Raw genomic sequence first — 18,125 nt, forward strand, 5'->3', positions numbered from 1 at the left:
CGTGCAATAAATACTGTCCTTTTATTTAGACAAAAAGATGGGCCAGTGAAACTTACGTAGTCGCATATTTCTCCATGATACCCATTAGGGCAAGTACAGTTAAATTTATGTATCGTTTCATCGACAAGATACGGCCAACAGGTGCCACCGTTTTGACACGCATTTCCCTGGCAACCAGTCAGCTTCACCGAACAATTTTTACCACCGTATTCGTGTTCACACATACAGGTGTAGTCAGCTCTCCCATCAGAGCACAAACCGTGCACGCACGGTGCGTATCGTTTACACTCGTCGATCTCGAATTGACAATGATCACCCTCGAATCCCTCCTCGCACTCGCACGTGTAACCACCGATACGGTCCACACAGGTCCCCGTTTTGCATGGGTTGCTATCGCACTCGTTAATATTCACTTCACAATTTTTCCCCGTAACACCTTGTACACATAGGCATTCGTATCTGAAAAAAAGAAGTGAATATTTCAATGATCTTGTATTTGACTACTTCAAGTAGCAGTATGATGATTTCAGTAAATGCATTTACATGTACGCACTGGATACATGTAGTAACAGTAACGAAAAAGTTCATTTCTACAGTAGTTTATATGTTTTGTAAACTTTGGAGGATTCGTATCGCATACAAATACTTAAGTGGCAGGGGTTGGGGATCATATCTGGATGTGTATCTGGACAGGTACATGTTCCAAGAACCGATTGCGAGCAAAGAATGTACCGTGTGAGAATACCGATGCTCGATACAAGATAACGCACGAGCGTAGTAAGTAGCTAACTAGGTTTCAACTCATAGTAGGTAGGCTGTGAAAACAAACACGTTTGGATATGGGAATCCATTTTCAAAATTCAAGAAGTGGAGGAGCAGATAGTAGGTTTTCATGTATCGTGAAATGGTTGAGTCGGTACCGTTAAAAATAAATTCTATAAAATTTTTAATGTCATAACGCGCTTACCCACTAGCGTTCGCGTAGCTAAATTCTTGATTAAATATCGACGGTAGCGTAGCCACGTCGCTTTTGTTGTACAATTCTATGTTAGACCGTTCCAGGCAAGTGCCATTGTACTGGCAAGGTGAACTCTCGCACTCGTTTATGTCGACTTCACAATTTTTGCCCGTGTAACCAGCGTAACACTGGCATTTGTAGTTTTTAATGTCGTCTATACAAAGGGCACCGTTCGCGCAGGGTAGCGATCGGCAATCGTCGATGTTCTTCTCGCAGTGTTCACCCTCGAAGCCAGTGTCGGTGCAGTCACAGGTATAGTTGTTTATACCGTCGATACATTGACCATAGTTCAAGCACGGCGATGGTACACAGTCGTCGATATTTATCTCACAGTTAAACCCACGGAAACCAGGTGTACAGCTACACGTGTAACTGGCGATCTCGTCGATGCAAGTAGCGCCATTTAGGCAGGGGCTACTTTCGCATTCGTTCACGTCCAAGTCACACGTTTTCCCTGTATAACCGGGCGGACACTGACAGTCGAATGTGTTAATACCATCGATACATGTGGCGTTATTCTTGCACGGGCCACAAAGACATTCGTCGATGTCGATGTCGCAGTGGTCTCCGGAAAATCCTGGCCTGCAGAAACAATTATAGCTGCCATTCGTGTTCACGCAAATGCCGTTGTTACATAAAGAGGTACCTCCTATGTCGCATTCGTTCACATCTTCGTCGCAAAGTTGTCCTGTGAATTTGAGTAATTGATTAGCGTTTCAGAAAATATCCTATAAGTGTTCTAATATTTTGCCCTGATACTTTTACACGTTTAATTCGTTGCAAGAACGATGTGACTTAAAAATTTAGGTAATAGTATATCAAATTCGCAACAATTATGATTATGACAAATGAACGTAAAATGTATCAACGTAGAGTACTTATTAAATAAAATATACCTTGATAGCCGTCTTTGCACTTGCATTCAAAACCGTTTTCTCCAAGATCGATACACTGACCGTTTTTACAAGGTTTCGTCGCGCACTGATCGACGATGAGGGTACAATTGGGTCCCCTGTAACCCTCGCGACATTTACACTCGTAACCGGCGATACCATCGACGCATACTTTCCCGTCCGGACATATCACGTCGACGCAATCGTCCACGTTGACGTCGCAAATTTTCCCTTCGAAACCGCGGGGACACTCGCAAACGAAATCACGTCGGGACATTGGTAACAACGTGCAATTCCCATTATTCTGGCAGGGATTTATCGCGCAAGCGTTGTACTCGCGTTCACAATTCTCATCCATGAAATCTTTCGTACAGTTGCACACGTATCCGTTGATTCGATCGATGCAGGTACCTCCGTTTTGACACGGTTGCGACAAGCACTCGTCCACGTTGATCTGACAGTTTTTACCTGATGACATTAAGGTACGTTTACAGACACCAATTAAACGAAATAGTTATACAAAGTGTTCCACTCGTAGTATAGTGCAAATAAGTTAAAAATGTAAGTTGCAAAATCTTTAGCCTGCACTTTTAACTTATTTTTAAGTAAGAATTCTTCTTAGAACACTTTGTATGTAATCATTACTTATGTTATAGATATTAAAGGCAACGAAATCTTTTCACTTTACAGACAATTTAAAGGAGAGATTAGATAATTCATATAAATAAACAGAGAGAACATTCAAAATTTACCTTTTAAATAAATAGCAGATAGCGAAACAAGCAAAACAAGTGACACACGTGAACGAATAAACGATAATTACATTTTTCAGACAAGACATACATATAGCGCAAGAAACAGGGTAGTCGGTATATGCTGGAGAGAAATTTTAACCGGCGATTCTAAAAGCCAAAATAAGACGAAGATAAAAAAGAAACAAGAAAACGTTTGAACTTTCCTTTTCGAGGAAAAAGGCTTTGAAGATCCTTCGCGTATACTAACGGTAGAATCCTATAAGTTAATGCAACGCTGGCGTCCAGCGGGCAGCCACATAGGATTTCCTCACACGTTGCACTGGACTTTTACCATTAGCGCATACGTAAATACCTGATGCACTTTCCTTGAAAGCAACGCTTCAAACGCAATCTTGTTACTCTTAATTTCGCTCTTATTTCAACTTCTGGAGTTACTCTTAACAATTTTTGCTTGGTGCAATGTAGAAGCGTAGAAGTGGGTTTGCAAGGCTTTGTGCGAACAGAATATTCGCAACTCGGGTGATTACCAGTGTATCCTGGAAGACATTGACAGTAGTAGTTATTTTGTTCATCGATACAGACGCCGCCGTTGCGACACGGATCACTGACGCATTCGTCCACGTCGATGGAGCACTCAGGGCCTGTCCATCCTGGTTCGCAGGTGCAATAGTAGCCGCCGGGCTGTTCGATGCGAGGCGTAACAGACAAACCAAGAGACCACACAGAGATACATTAGACGCAACACGGTAGGTGTACATGCAAAGCCATTCCCGAATATTCCACTCACATAATCGTGACAAGCGGAAGCTTGCTTGCAAGGTAGATCGCGGCAGGTGATCGGATCCTTGCATTGAGGCCCGGTTAAAAATCTTGGACACTGGCATATAATACCGAAACGTGTCTCGAGACAACTGCCCCCGTTGAAACAACTGGAACACCAATCTGAGGCGGGTGATAGGCATGTCGTTCCTAACAGTGGACGTGTTGCACACAGATATCAGACGACATGAAACATTTAAGAACAAGGTGCCATGAACACACGGAGGACATAAGAAATATTTGAGAAACAGCTATTAGTTACAGGAGAGGAAAATTGATGGAAGTATTAGTCACGTTTCATCTTTTACATTAAGAATCTTAAACCAATTTCATTTCATTTTACGTTGCAGTAGGAGGAGCGTTGTTTGCATAGCTCGCAAACGGGAAATTAAAAGTAAACCGCGTAATTCCATCTTAAGTTAGAAAAGTGTTTCAGGTCGGTAGCATGCTAGGTAAGCATATGTACGAACTAGATGGATAATATGGAATTTACGATTTTCATTCATGATGTATTCTTAAGTGAGAAAACAGAACAAAAAATACTAAGGGTGCACTGCAAATAGCAAGAGTGAGGGAGAAAGAGACAGATTTTTACAAGAGACATTGAATTATAAAAATTCCAATACAACTTCGCAACATTTAGTACAACATTCGCCTTCTCAACGCTCGTGCAATTTCCTAAAAGTAAGAAGAGGTTTAAGTTCGCATAACACGAGAGCAGTAACGATCAAGGCACTGATGAAGACGATGAACCAATCGTAATGATAACTTAAAAAGAAAGTCGACGAGTGGAAATGTGTATGTACAAGCTCCTGAAAGTCTGAATTGTCGTCAATCGGTTACCTTTCCATTCTGGTGGACAGGTACAGTTGTATCCGTCCTTGGTACTCGTGCAGGTCCCGCCGTTGCTGCACGGATTACTGGCACAGTAATTGATGGTGCAATTCGGTGGATTCCCCATGAATCCAGGATTACAGACGCACTGTGGCCCGTGGGCATCCTCGACGCAGATGCTGTTCGGCGGACACGCCGCTTTCTCGCACACGCTTCTAAGCTCGCAGTGCCAACCAGCGTATCCCGGCGGACAGTTGCAGTGATAGGAGCCCACGTTGTCCACGCAATCGGCGCCGTGCATGCAAGGGTTCGAGAGGCACTCGTTCAAGTTTAATTCACAATTTTGCCCCTCGAAACCGTTCGGGCAATGGCAGATGTAACCGCCGTAATTATCATAGCACACGCCGTTGTTCAAACAAGGATTCGCCAAGCACTCGTCGATGTCGATTTCGCAATTTGGACCTTCGTATCTGCAAAGTAATCAAGTTAGTAACGATCGATCGAAATCCCTCTTCGTACATAATTTTATTATTTGATTGGAAATTGATTTAACGTTTGCCCTCTCTGAATAACGAATGATTCAAACTCGTGCGATACACAGGAACAATTGGTATATGCATTCAATATTGATGCCTTTTATTCTTCGGATACTCGATCAGTTATAAACACTTAAATATTAGGAGTTTATAGACAACTTAGTATTGTCCTCTGTTGAAGATACTAGATTTTTAAGTGTATAATAATGATTCGAACAATGTTCGATATTTTCTAACGTTAATATACTCGATTGTTCCTGGCCACCGAGCTACTTTCCTCAAATGCATCGCAAACGTACCCTGTTCTATCGCATGCGCAGGTATAATTGTTGATACCATCGATGCAAGTTCCGCCGTGTCTGCAAGGGTTCGGGGAGCACTCGTTGAGATTGGTTTCGCAATTTTTCCCCGTCCATCCGGGCTGGCATTCGCACTTGTATTCGCTTTCGGTGAGCGCTAAACAAACACCGTCGTTTTTGCAGGGACTTTGTTCGCAAAGTCGCACGCCCAGCTGCGATTCACAGAAAATTCCGGTAAATCCTGGCTTACACGCGCAGCTGAAGTCTCCTTTTGAATCCTCGTTGCACGTACCACCGTTGCGGCAAGGGTTGTTAATACATAGCGGACCTAATGAATTCGTTACAGGGAAAATATATTAAAATTCGTCGGACAGAGGCGCTCGGTCGAATGACCGGTGAGAAGAGAGAAGCGTAAAATAAGTCGATAGCTTTATGCGAAAGTACCAACGACCCTGAGATTTGGATACCTGTGCGTCGAAGATAAAAGAGAATGAAAGCTATGGAGCGAGAAACGAAATGATTATTTAACGTTTTCAAAAGCAGACAGGGAAGAAATAATGGCACAGTTATTGTACAGTGTCTGTGAAATGATGACCCCATATTCCATTGGCATGCTAATTGTGGTTAACTGGTGATTCAAATAAAATGACGGAATGAGATACTCGAGCATGGTTTTACGGGTTTTCTTCTAAACGTTCCAGAGGTCAGTTATATAACTGTCCATGAAATATTTAGTTTTAATCGCCGATTAAACTCCTGTCGAGTGACGATTGTTGACTAATAGCGAAAAAATGACTGAAAATAGAAATGAATGCTCATGCAAGAATGATAGGTGAAAGTTAAAAGAAGTATTCATGGCCAAGTAATCGTTGATTTGAGTTTCTTAACAATTTTGCAAGTCTCTGTTCGAATTAGACTTGTCGTAAAATTTACACGCGACATCTTTTAGTATATGCATTACCGCTCATAAATATCCGGGCATTCGTAAATATGTAAATTAACGGCAAGCTATTGTATAATCGCAACGTTAGTTACTTTCTTATCAGCCTAACACAAAGATAGCATAAGTTAATATTATTTATCGAAACTTTTGACGCGCTATTTATTCAACTATAATACGTAATTTATTTTAAATCTTTTTGTGTATCCGGTGCAATAACTATTTTTAGCTGACATTATACCAAATCGTGATAAATTGCCGAAGTTTATTTCGGTTAACATCATTGCGTCACCGGAAACTGCTATCGTCATTGCGTATTTCAGACAAACAAGAATATGTAACACTTATCAGAGACGTGATTTAAAGCTAAAAGTATAAAAAATTCATGAATAGTGTGTTAAGATTAAACATCCTTCGAATGTTCTGATACTTTTAAGCGGCGGTGACTTTTATGGAGTCAAAATTACAATAGTATTGGTAATGCTTAGTTGTACAAGGCCATGGATCCGTTTCTATCTTTCACTCTGCACCAGAATCCCCGTATTCGATGTCAATGTCTACCGTTGTCAATTTGACAGTTGTTGCCGGAATATCGGGCGTAACAGTGACACTCGTAACGATCCTGCCGTGACACGCATTTACCATGCATCATGCATGGCTCGAGATGGCAGAAATCCGTGGTGGTGATTGCACTCGATCCTACACCACCGTTAAGTCCGCTCGTACCACCTGAAAGTTTCGTACGAAAATCTGGCATGCAATCATCTGCTACTTGTACAAGTGGTACACAAGATACACGCGTATAACCTGTGACTTTTACGCAGGAACGAACTAAACACACGTGTTCTCCACTCTGAAAGTGTGCAGCGACTCGAACTTGTAAAAGCTGTTACTGCGTTCTCCGTCGTACGAAAGTTTTATGATAGACTTCGAGGCGATGGTAACCAAGGTACGAGAAATAGAAACGTTTCGCGCGTATTCGGTGTTTCTTTTCTTTCACATGTTCATTTAAGAATAAATATTGGAGAATGTTCATTTCTTTTTCTTAACTCGGCGAGACTTCTAATCGTTTTAATTACTGTAATAGGCGATTATCGTTCGAAGGATGTTGAAATGCTTACATCCTTTGTTTTCCGCAGGGCAGGGACCAAAGACAGCGCCATTATTGATGGTATCATTAAAAAGAATGCCAGGGCCTTGGAGAATACATCCTCTGAATCCCTCTCCCACGATGAGGGAGCCATTCATGTCGTTGTCGGGTAGCGAGAGGATCGCAGCATTATACGTTGCATTAGCAATTACCTAAGCAGAATCGTTTAACGCATTAAACGTCGTGTTACAGGTAGAGGTAAATCTTTTACATCGACTTCTCTTCCTTCAATAATTCAAGCGTTTAACTCGAAGCATTTAGCCTCGTATTTAAACTATTTCAACTTGTACGGTTATCATACATATTGAAACAATATTGATTATACATTGCGAAAGATCTTTCCTTCCCTTTACCAAATTTTGTCTTGTTAAATGATTTGTAAAAGAACATAAGAATCTTTAATTAGAAAAACTAGTTGATTACCTGCGTATGACCTGCAGCGTTCAATGTCAGGTTCCCAAGCCTAAAAAACAGATTGACGTTGTGCCAGGCATTGTTTAACAATCTGGCGTTGAGTCTCGCTTTATATCGCTGTTGATCGACGATGGCGACGAACAAAAGTCCGTCCGGTGTCACTTCAAGACTAATCGAATTCTCGTTGTACTTCTGCGTGAAAAGCCTACCACCTTCGCAAGTTCGAAAGCTCAAACCGCTGTGCCTGTGCACGGACACGAACGAGTTCAATTTCAGGAAGGCCGATCCATTGAAATACGCCTCCCGCGGATGTTCATCATAGTTTTTGTGTCTGATATCTTGCGGCGCTTCGTCAGTGACTACTAACAAGCTGGTAAGTACTGAAACGTCCATTAAAATAACAATTTCAGTATCACTGGTGTTCAAATTATTTTCATTATACCTTACACGCTAATAAAGTTCAGGGTAAACAGAGGACGGAAACGACAGACCGAAGGTATGCAGGTTTCGACATTTAACTGGTGATAAGGAAGTTTTTTCAAATGCGCGCTGCTCGTACATTTATAGGCATTGATTGAAAGTAGGAAACGCAACGCACTGTAATCGGTGGGCTATACATTGTGTCCGCCCTAATTTCTGTTATCACTACTGGCTTCCAACTACGGCGAGATAGCGTACGGCCCGTATTGTACTCTAATCGACACGTGGTACGTGTCGAAAGATTTTACTTCGACGTTCACCGTTAATGGCAAATCTGTAGTCGAATCGTAGCGAAGCGGGCAACAAGTAATGGGAACACTTACATATATTTTTATTTATCGCTATACGCAAGTCTTCCATAAACCTTTCACAAATTTTAATATAAAAATCATTGTATCTATTGTAGTTTACTGTTACAACAGGTGAAATGATTTTTTTCAGACACTTATTATCTATTATTCAATGGCTCGTATTTATTAACAAAATTCTTCGTTACGTAGCCCCTTTCGTGACTTCAATTTTTCTGAACATGTAACCATTCGTTAACTTCAGTTCTCGACTCAGACGGTTGACAAAGTCCACTGCACCCACAAGAGGATCGATGGTAACCAATAAATAATGCATGAGTTGCACGCCCTCAGAAGGTTGCATAGTGAGAAGTAGACTTGTCATTTAACATGAACATGTGGTTATATACTGATGAAAATTTGTCGAAACGGTAAATAACTTGATTCGTTCGTAATATGCAAAGTCACGTACACTAAATAATATTCATTTTAATTTAACATTCACAGAGACTGGACACGGTTTCACAGAAACAGTCCTGTACGATTTGTATGTTTCAACGAATTGGAAAGTTTATGACCTAAATATGAAGGATTCGATAGCTACTTGTAAGTTTTTTAATATATTAAATATTTATGTAGTCATTTACGTACTGATATGCGAAGCTTCGTAACTTCAAGACTATCGCATAAGTAGATCAAGCTATACAAAATTATAGTCAAACAAGATACTTATATTTTTGAAATAAAAATTAATTCGTATTACATTCTATCCTCTACCTACATAGTTAGTAGATTGCACGATATGTTTGATTCTGTAAAAAAAAGTAACAGACGGTTGATAAACTGTTGTTCTACGCTATGTTCCTTTCCCAATTTACATTTCTCCATATTGACATAATAAACGAACTTCGTTACTCTGCATATGACTGCTGCAATAACGTGAAACGATGTTTGCATTCTTTTCATATCCTTAATGAACTGTCATATGGAAAGTCAATAAGGAGTCTGTAAATAAGGTGTTTCAAATTAATCCTTTAATTATCTGTTAATACCAGGTAGTAAACTCGTAAATATTACAGCTTCAAAAATAACGCACCTAAAAAGTAATTAATTTCAAGCAATTAAATTATTGTTTAGACAAAAAAAATAAATAAATAAAAACATAAAAAATGTTTACGTAGGTAAAATAATTAACTAGGCACGTTTTACGCGAGCCCACGTCGTTGTAAAGATAATACAAGGATAAGAAACCGGATTTCTCTTCGGTGCAAACAAAAAAGTCACGAAGGAGGTAATCACCGATTAAATCATAACAAAGTTATTCGTTCTCGACTCTAAGGAAGCAACGACGAGCTATCCGTAATTAAGATTCACGTCGTGCTGGCTCCTAGAGTTTTTTCACGATCCTCTCCCATGAACGCACGCGACACGTTCGAGAATGAACGCAGGAACTCACGAGTCTCTGTGATTGGCATATAAAATACGCGCATGGAAGACAGTTAACTGCGTCTGCATCAGATAGAATAGTGTAACGAACACGTTGTAACGTGTACTTACATCGGTTGCAGCTTCGATACAATTCAGGTCTTTAGAATCTCGTTAAAAACCGATGACGTCAACTTTACCTGGACGCATCGCGTCATGTTCGTTCTCTCTTCAATTATAACCCGATTCTTCTAACAATTTATTTGTTTACTCATAATTCATGTTTCATTACTTCGAGTGCGTTTTAAAAGGATAATAGAGTTTAGAAGCGATTCCATTATTCCATATCTTGAAATGAACGTTATTCCGGTCGCGCCACATAAGGGGAGACGGTTTATGGAAGTTGGTACTGATCGTGAGACAACACAAGAAACAACCGGAAGTTAACCCCTTCCTCTTGGGGCAACGAGACGCAACGATGAATATGGTGACGTGTCTTTAGGTTTCGCGGGTCTGACAATGAATTCAACGATGAGTCGATAGAAAGACGTTCTGTTTCACGACTGTGCAGGCATTGAAGTCTCCTATTCCAGCAATGCGAGACGGAGGGAGAAAGATTTCTCAGAAGCGTCTCGAGTATTTGTCAGACTTGTAAAACTCCGAACTCGGAATGCAGATGGTGTAATTAATGGGGAAATACCGCAGCTATCGATGGATACACTATTGTCTATTATACATAAATCGTAATGATATATAAATAACGTGTTATAAGTCCTTCTCAGAAATGTCTCGAATATTTACTACTCTTGGAATCTAGCTAACGAATGGAATAAACGAATGAATTTCGAATAGGAAGGCACAGTAGTAGAGTTTCTATACGCGGCAAATACTTGCTGGTATTCACACGGTACGACTTCAATAATATGTATATGACTCAACGGCTTCGCGAGTCTTGCCACGCCTTCATCGGTCGGGTGTAACTTTCTTTGTTGCTTTACAGGAAGCTTCTCGTTCGAGATGCTGTATACTAATCCTTGCCAAGCAGCAGATGCAACGATAGTGGGTAATAATGCACCGAAGAGTAGGTTAAGCGATAGCTAACGGCAAAATGCGATGCAACGTCTACGAATAAATTAGTTCCCCTATTACCGTTAATACGTTTAACTTAGTCTTAATTATTCGAAATAAACATTCACGATGAAAAGATGATATTCACCGTATACTGGAAAAGTTGCTCGTTTCCTAGAATATTTACAAGTGGAACATTAGTATCGTATCCGGCTTTTATTATGGTACTTCAGTATTTTATGTTTCCTGCGGATTTACCGCAGCGATTCTATCTTGCTCATTCTATTGGAATGGTATGTGTTACTAAAAATAATTAATTAGCAACTAATTGAAAAAAAAACTAATGTCTTTCTTTTTTTTATTGTCTTGACTGACTGCGTTCCTACAAGCATAGTGCGCACCGTGTTACAAATGAACTTTTATCGAGAAAAATCTTTTATCTTGAAAATATAATTGTATTGTACATTTTATATCGAATTATTGTGTCCGATGGAATATTTTCGGATGCTATTATATCATAGTCACGAGCGTGGAATTGTTTAATAGAAACCACAACCTTCGCTAGTTTCCATCATACAAATTGGTCTCATTATCATTGCATTACGCAGCTGATAATATTATTAAGAAGCACGAACGTGCTCCGAGGAATTTCAACAAACAGAGTTTATCGCAGCGTACACCCGCTTCTACAATACGTATGGTGGCTGCGTGCCTTGATTAACTAACAAACCAAGCCTTATCTGATATTTCTTTTTACCCGACGACGATGTTCTCTTTCCGCAATTTGTTGTTCGCGTCTAAAATCTTCCACGAAGAACAATGCTCGACTGTGCTTTATCAAAAAAAAAAAAAAAAAAAAAAATTAATAATGACAACTCTGACTCCGTGATTTGAAATAAATGCAAGAGCTTGTATAATTAATCTAAATATGACCGATGAATCGCCACGTGTCGTTGAACCGGGAACATATCTTGCATGGTTAATATTTATTGAGCGTTTCGTCTACGAGACCAGCCACTAACTGCTAGATGCGTAATCGAATGAGAATTTGCTCGAGTCTGCTTAACCTCGTGGCTCACTTACGACCCGTGGAACGCAGACCTCCAGTTATGGAAGAAAGAGCTTGATCCAAGGACTAGAAATCGATTCCAAGGATTCTGTGTCCGATTGTTCGCAAAAAGTTACGCGTTGCCATTTGTAACGCGCTTCTTTCCAGACGTAACAGTATGGCTGGCGCGAGCCGATTAATTTTGTATTTATCGCGCTTCATCGAAATAAGGATATCGCATTAGAATATTTTCGGCGTCACGGGTGGTAAAAAATTTTACACGAAAGAAGTATTCATAATCCAGAAGAATTTAGTCGTGAAACGGTCAGAACGTGATACCTATATTATTTATATTTGTATTTGTCACGAACTCGATAATTGTTCTGTCCATTTTCATTCATTCACGTCCACTCAACATAAATATCTCAACAGAGTCGTGTCCACTCACGCCCACTCGTTCGATATGCATATGCAATTTCAATTTGCTGCGATCTACAATCATGGCCTCGCGTTTGATCCGAGTTTAAATTCATCGGAATCTCCAGATCGGTCTGTTTAGTCGATCGGGTGTTTAAATCGGTGACCGTATCTCAATATCGTTCGTTTTCTATAAAACATTCATGTATGCCAGTGTTGAAATGTCAATTGGGACGGGAGGATAAGTCGATCGTGGATTTATCGTTTACCGATAGGAGTGATAGGCGCATTGTTCGAATCCTTGCATGATTGCCTGCTTATTTATATGTAAACAACCTTAAGAGGTATGTGATACCAGAGCAGGTAGTTACGATGGAAATCAGAGCCCGATTTGCCGACTGAACGCGAACGCTTCCCACGGCTGGCTGCCTCCTCGTCTTCAGCCACTTTCGTAGAAAAAATGCTGATCCATCGAATAAGAACGTACAATTTTCTGCAACGAATTTTCGTTCTCGTCGTTACTTTCCCGTCGTATTCTTTCCTTTTCAATATTTCTGTTAATCAATTAACGACCGTACTAAATCTGCGGCGAAATGGAAAACCGGCGTCCGCCTGGGCCAGTTTTAATCTCATTTCCCATTACATTACCACGCCCATTACACATTGTAATGACATTTTCTTGGAAACGGTATTTAAAAGGTAATTACCACTTTTTCACAAGAATTATCCATTGGAAAGCAATAGCTAGTCGTATCGTTGCAATGAAGATAGCACTGATGATCGTTTTAAATTCTCTCGCCAGCGTAGAACGAGCGAGGTAAATAAATTCCATGTCACATAAATTGTGAATGTTAAACTTCAAATGTAATCGATAAAATTTATTATACAAACGATATGAAATTATCTGACATAATATATGTAAAAAATATTGGTCGTAGAAGACTGGATATTAAAAAGGGAAAAGCTTTCCTCTCTAGCTCTCCCGTCATTTTATTACACCGTGAAAGGGTTAACACCATTTCTGATACCTCCATCTGAAAGCTTTCAACGTGCAGGACAACGTGGAGGTCTTGCTAATCCGTTAAGTTTCTTTGAAGCGACAGTGGCAGTTTCATATGAACGTTACATACTGTCAGCTGTAACGAAATACATAATGAATATGTTTACTCACTGCATTACCATTATTTATTCTGCCGCTCGATTTATCAAATTCCTCTGATTTGTTTCATTTATACGCGGGAGCAAATCCTTTTTGATACACGATACAAACATACAAATACCATCGAGTTTTAATTCCAACGGGGGTGCAAATATCTGCAAAAATATAGACGACACTGAAAAATGTTGTATAATTTGTTCGGGGACCATTTTTTGTAGAATTCATATCAATTTGTTTCAGGATTTTCGGAAAGAAAGGAAAAAATAGGTCGTTCTGTACAATTGCGGTCCGTAACGTCCATCAAAATGACGGCCCATTATGGAATAACGTTTCAAATATTTCTATAACGATTTCCGTTGATTTCATTAGTGCACAAATATAGATATATCATAATAACCCATATGGTTATCCCCTTTTCCCATTATATTACATCGATACTCGGAAATGATCGTCGGCCTTGCGCGTGGCATTGGCCAGAGTCAGTAGATTTGAAGTAAAAAGGGGATGGCGCGTAACGTGGAGAACGTTAATTTCGCCTTCCGGGTTACGGTTGGTTTCGTAGCAGGAAAATGCATTCCTATCGAATTACGCCGGCATGGCAGCAGCCGTGATCGGCTCCACGGATCGGTGAATGGGTCTCATTCATTTCAACAGTGCTTCTCACGGGATCCGGCGACGGTGTACCCCGAGTTCTACAGCCCAGATGCAAGGATAAAGCGAAACCATTGGCAACGAGGCGAATTGTCAGCGCAGTAAGAGGCGGTAGACGCGAAGGACAAGAAGGGAGACGAGAGGCGGGCGAAGAGAGATGCCGGTTTAGGAGATGACGAAGCAGGGAGAATAGTGAATTAATAGAGAAAGGGGAGCGAGCAAGGGGGAATATGTACCATCGCTTGCTCGTGTTGGTACACGGTGTGGGCGTACAGGAGACATTATGACCGATTCGCGAAATACCGCGATACTTTGCAAGTGTGAAATTTACCAAGCTCTCGAAGCATCGAGCAAAATGAAAGTTTGAAACTTTCATTAATTTAGCGTTTCATCGAGATGTTTCAGCACAAATTGAGGTTACGTTAGAAGAATGCTCGATGGTCCGTCTATCGGGAGGACGATGCTCAACTCTTGCAGCATTTAAGCTTCAAAGTTTAAGCTTGACGTAAAGATTCCTTCGGATAAAATACTTGTTTGAGATTGAACGTGAGTTAAATCGGTGGACGAAGTAAAGAGATTCGAGCGTCTGCACCAGTCATGGAATTTATGGCGGATAAAATTGTTTATTGCATCTTTCGATAGGAACATCGGAAATGATTTAACTTTTGCGAAGGAGTTACGGGTCAATTCGAATCTCCTGCAAAGACGTTAGCCATCAACTCGTTTTATATACCGTCCATATACGTTCTTTCTTTTAAAACTTTAAATTAACCCTTTTCTCCTATTGCTTGACGGCACACATTGAAATGTTGGCAGCTAAAGGTAGCTCGAATTACTAATAAAGTGTAAGATCGTCGTCGTTCCTCTATAAATGGACTTTTCAATTGCGTTCTCTTGCATAAAAATGCTTGAAACCGTGTGCGCTGAATTTTATCACGTGCACACTATTTGCACGAGTAGGCGCACCTTGATTGACAAGCATCGATTGCATAATACAACAGATGGACTTGTATTGACGTTTAAAAGAGGTCCGTTGAAAAGCGAAAAAATTTGCAGCCCGAAAATCGGTGACACGGTTTCAGAAAAATCATTTCGAGTAGGTCGCGTTGGACCTTTTCAATTTGGTGTTGCACACCGAAAATTCACAGAGAAGAGTGTTCTACAGCAAGCTTTAAACGAAGTAATTTTCAAAGAAATTTTATTTCGTTACCGATAAGCCAGGTGCAGTTAAAAGTTAACGAACATTTGGAAATTGAGAAGAACTTTCTCGAAAAGCACGTCCGCTAATGTTCAATTAATTTTCTCTGATTTTATCTCTGCCCGGCATGGAAATGATGCGCAATTATGAAATACCTTTTACGCGGTGCTCGAGTTGGGAGGCAAAGGTAACTTTCCCAACGGGCTTGTGAGAAAACTGCACAGTCAAGAATTCGTAAGATTCGAGCTGAAACTCATAATCAATTTGTACAATGTTTCTTGGCCGTCTAGAAAAGCCAAGCTTGAACTAATTGTTCAAAAAATTGATTAGCTATTTACACGTTCGATAAGAGGGTTTAAAAATCTTTCGCGCGTCTGTACAAGTGCGTGCAATTAATTAGACCTGGTTCGTGTTATAAATTATATAATTAACACATAGCGATGTGTATCTAGAAAACCAGAAACTAACATTACATTAAGAATTATATCATTTATATGGTACAAATCGAAAAACTTGTATGGAATATTGGATGCGCCAAGTAGTTTCGTGTATATAAAAATGGTGTCAGATTAAAAATGAATGTTGGATTAACCGTATCGATAACAATTTAATTGTCTCTAAAACCTCCAAGTTCAACAATAATTTTAATAAAATTAAAGAGGTCGCAGAAGTTGCGATGAGAAAAATCGAAAGTAAGCGAAACAGAAACATCTTTATCCTCGGAAAAAGAGATCCGAACGACGACCTTGTACTCTGATGTACGTGTATACCCGTGCACCATTGCGATCCTGAACGAAAGGCGCGTTACTAGAGCTTCCGGTTCTCTGTGATGTTTCGAGAGCACGTTTCGAGCAACGCGGCGTATATTCACTGCACGACATCTTCCTTTCATAACGGTATAAACTTTTACCATAGCTTCTCAGGATCATTGGCGTGGATCAGTGACCGACCCGATGCCACGACAACGATCCGTGAAATTGCTGGCTGGCTGAAACCTCGCCGAGAACACTGTCGTATATAACGCTGACCATGAAGTTACATCATGGGTGTACAAGGAAAAGTCCAGCAATTGCCAGTCCATTTTTAGCATTAGCAGCTATTAAAAAAACACGTGAAATAACACCATGCTTGCTGTAATCGGTGCAAAGTAATGTTAAATTCATACCGACTATGTAACTTGTTTTTCTCTTCTCTTCAGAGTCGTATAAATTTTCTCATGAATCCAATCTACACGTTTTATACTGTGTGCATCATGCATTTCTCGATAGATACACGGGAAACCCTCGGTCTACGAAGTCATAAATGTGTTCAGGCCTACGTTATTGAATTAGAACAAACGTTTTGAGTAAAGGTCCGATTAGAAGTCAATAGGGTCACTGGTTTAGTCAAGTTGATCCGTTACTTTTTGTACTGCACGCGATATTTACAGGATACGCGATTTCTTTATTTGGAAAAACCACGATGCGACATTTGTTCGGTAATCCGTCGGGGTAACAGCAAACATTTGCAACGTCGGCAGCCTACATTCGACCGAGGAACGAACGGTAACGAATCGTCGGACGTTTCATCCCCGCGGTGAAAAAATTTCAATGCCGATTGTTTAATTACACGTTAGAGACACGAGTCTGGTGGCGTGCCAGATATTTTAACGAGCCGGAATGATGGAAGACGGGAGCTCGGTACAATAATATTGAGATTTAGCCTGGTCGGCTAAAATCGTGGCCGCGTTGGAATAACACGTTTCACGTACGCATATATGGAGCATATACGTCCGCTACGCATCATTGTTCTCCGCGCATCACCTTTGAGAACGACACGCTCTGAAAAAAAAAAACTGAGGGGAAATAATACCAACGAGGAGAACCGTCATGGTGATCCTTTTGTGCTTGGGGTGACGGGAGTACCAACGCCTCCGTAGAGTAGGCGTCGGTTGCAGGAAGAAGGATACTCTAGTAAAAGGGGGACGGTGCTCCAAGCACGCAGCACTCGAGCGAAGGATGGCTTGGCGGTCAACAGAAGGGAGAAAGGGTGTCGTCTCTTACATGCGAGAGACACCGGCTTTTCAGACGCCAACAAGTGCTGTGCATTATTCAAAGCCAAAGTATTAGAACGACACGTATCATTGATCTCATTGTTAATTGTGTTCTTCTGCCTTTCATCTTCTACCTTTATTCTTTGGATCAAAGAGTGGAGGTAAATGGCGAACGATTTTAGAACACAAATCGAATTGTATCTATCAATGACATACGAAGGTATAAGTCATGCTGCGTTCAATATATTGTTATCGCACTCCTCATATGTGTATAATGTAATTTATCAATCGAGTAAAGAAAATGTTTTCACTCACAATTCCTAACATTCAAGGTGCACTAATCAGTGTCTAGATAACCGTGATAATTTCGAACGAGCATGAAAAGAACAAACATAGACGTACGACACATTGGAGGCTGATATGTACGTGTAAATACATACGCTGTGAACATGACGCACCGAACGTGCGAATGAAACATCTGACATAAATGTGTAGCGAAACTTTATCTGAAAGTATGACGCGTTCTAAATGGAATTTTTGAAAATAGTATTAAATGTTCATCCTCCCGTACAATTCTGTAGAATGGTATCGACAAAGAAAAGCCTGTTCGCGGAACTATCGGCTTTCCAAGTGAAACATATCAATGCACGTACACGTGCAATATGTATGTGCATTTTGTGAATAACAAAGCTCCGCTCCCGG

The 18,125-nt window shown here is 40.5% G+C and overlaps 1 protein-coding gene across 2 annotated transcripts in view; it reads right to left on the bottom strand.

Annotated features, from left to right (window-relative positions):
* Positions 1-18,125, bottom strand: part of Crb (cell polarity complex component crumbs) — a 30,729-nt gene that overhangs the window by 5,409 nt on the left and 7,195 nt on the right. The window contains exons 2-11 of one of the 2 annotated variants that reach the window (XM_076899936.1): positions 7,668-8,038; positions 7,216-7,396; positions 6,656-6,823; positions 5,155-5,482; positions 4,329-4,789; positions 3,454-3,635; positions 3,194-3,347; positions 1,915-2,379; positions 968-1,706; positions 57-459 (exon numbers count right to left, since the gene is read on the bottom strand). In XM_076899936.1, coding sequence (XP_076756051.1) covers positions 57-459; positions 968-1,706; positions 1,915-2,379; positions 3,194-3,347; positions 3,454-3,635; positions 4,329-4,789; positions 5,155-5,482; positions 6,656-6,823; positions 7,216-7,396; positions 7,668-8,038 — 3,452 coding nt within the window. The remainder of the gene's footprint in view (positions 1-56; positions 460-967; positions 1,707-1,914; positions 2,380-3,193; positions 3,348-3,453; positions 3,636-4,328; positions 4,790-5,154; positions 5,483-6,655; positions 6,824-7,215; positions 7,397-7,667; positions 8,039-18,125) is intronic. The other variant, XM_076899937.1, reaches the window with a different exon arrangement.

This window comes from Xylocopa sonorina, chromosome 8, assembly GCF_050948175.1.
Source record: "Xylocopa sonorina isolate GNS202 chromosome 8, iyXylSono1_principal, whole genome shotgun sequence".
NCBI classification, from domain to species: Eukaryota; Metazoa; Arthropoda; class Insecta; order Hymenoptera; family Apidae; genus Xylocopa; species Xylocopa sonorina.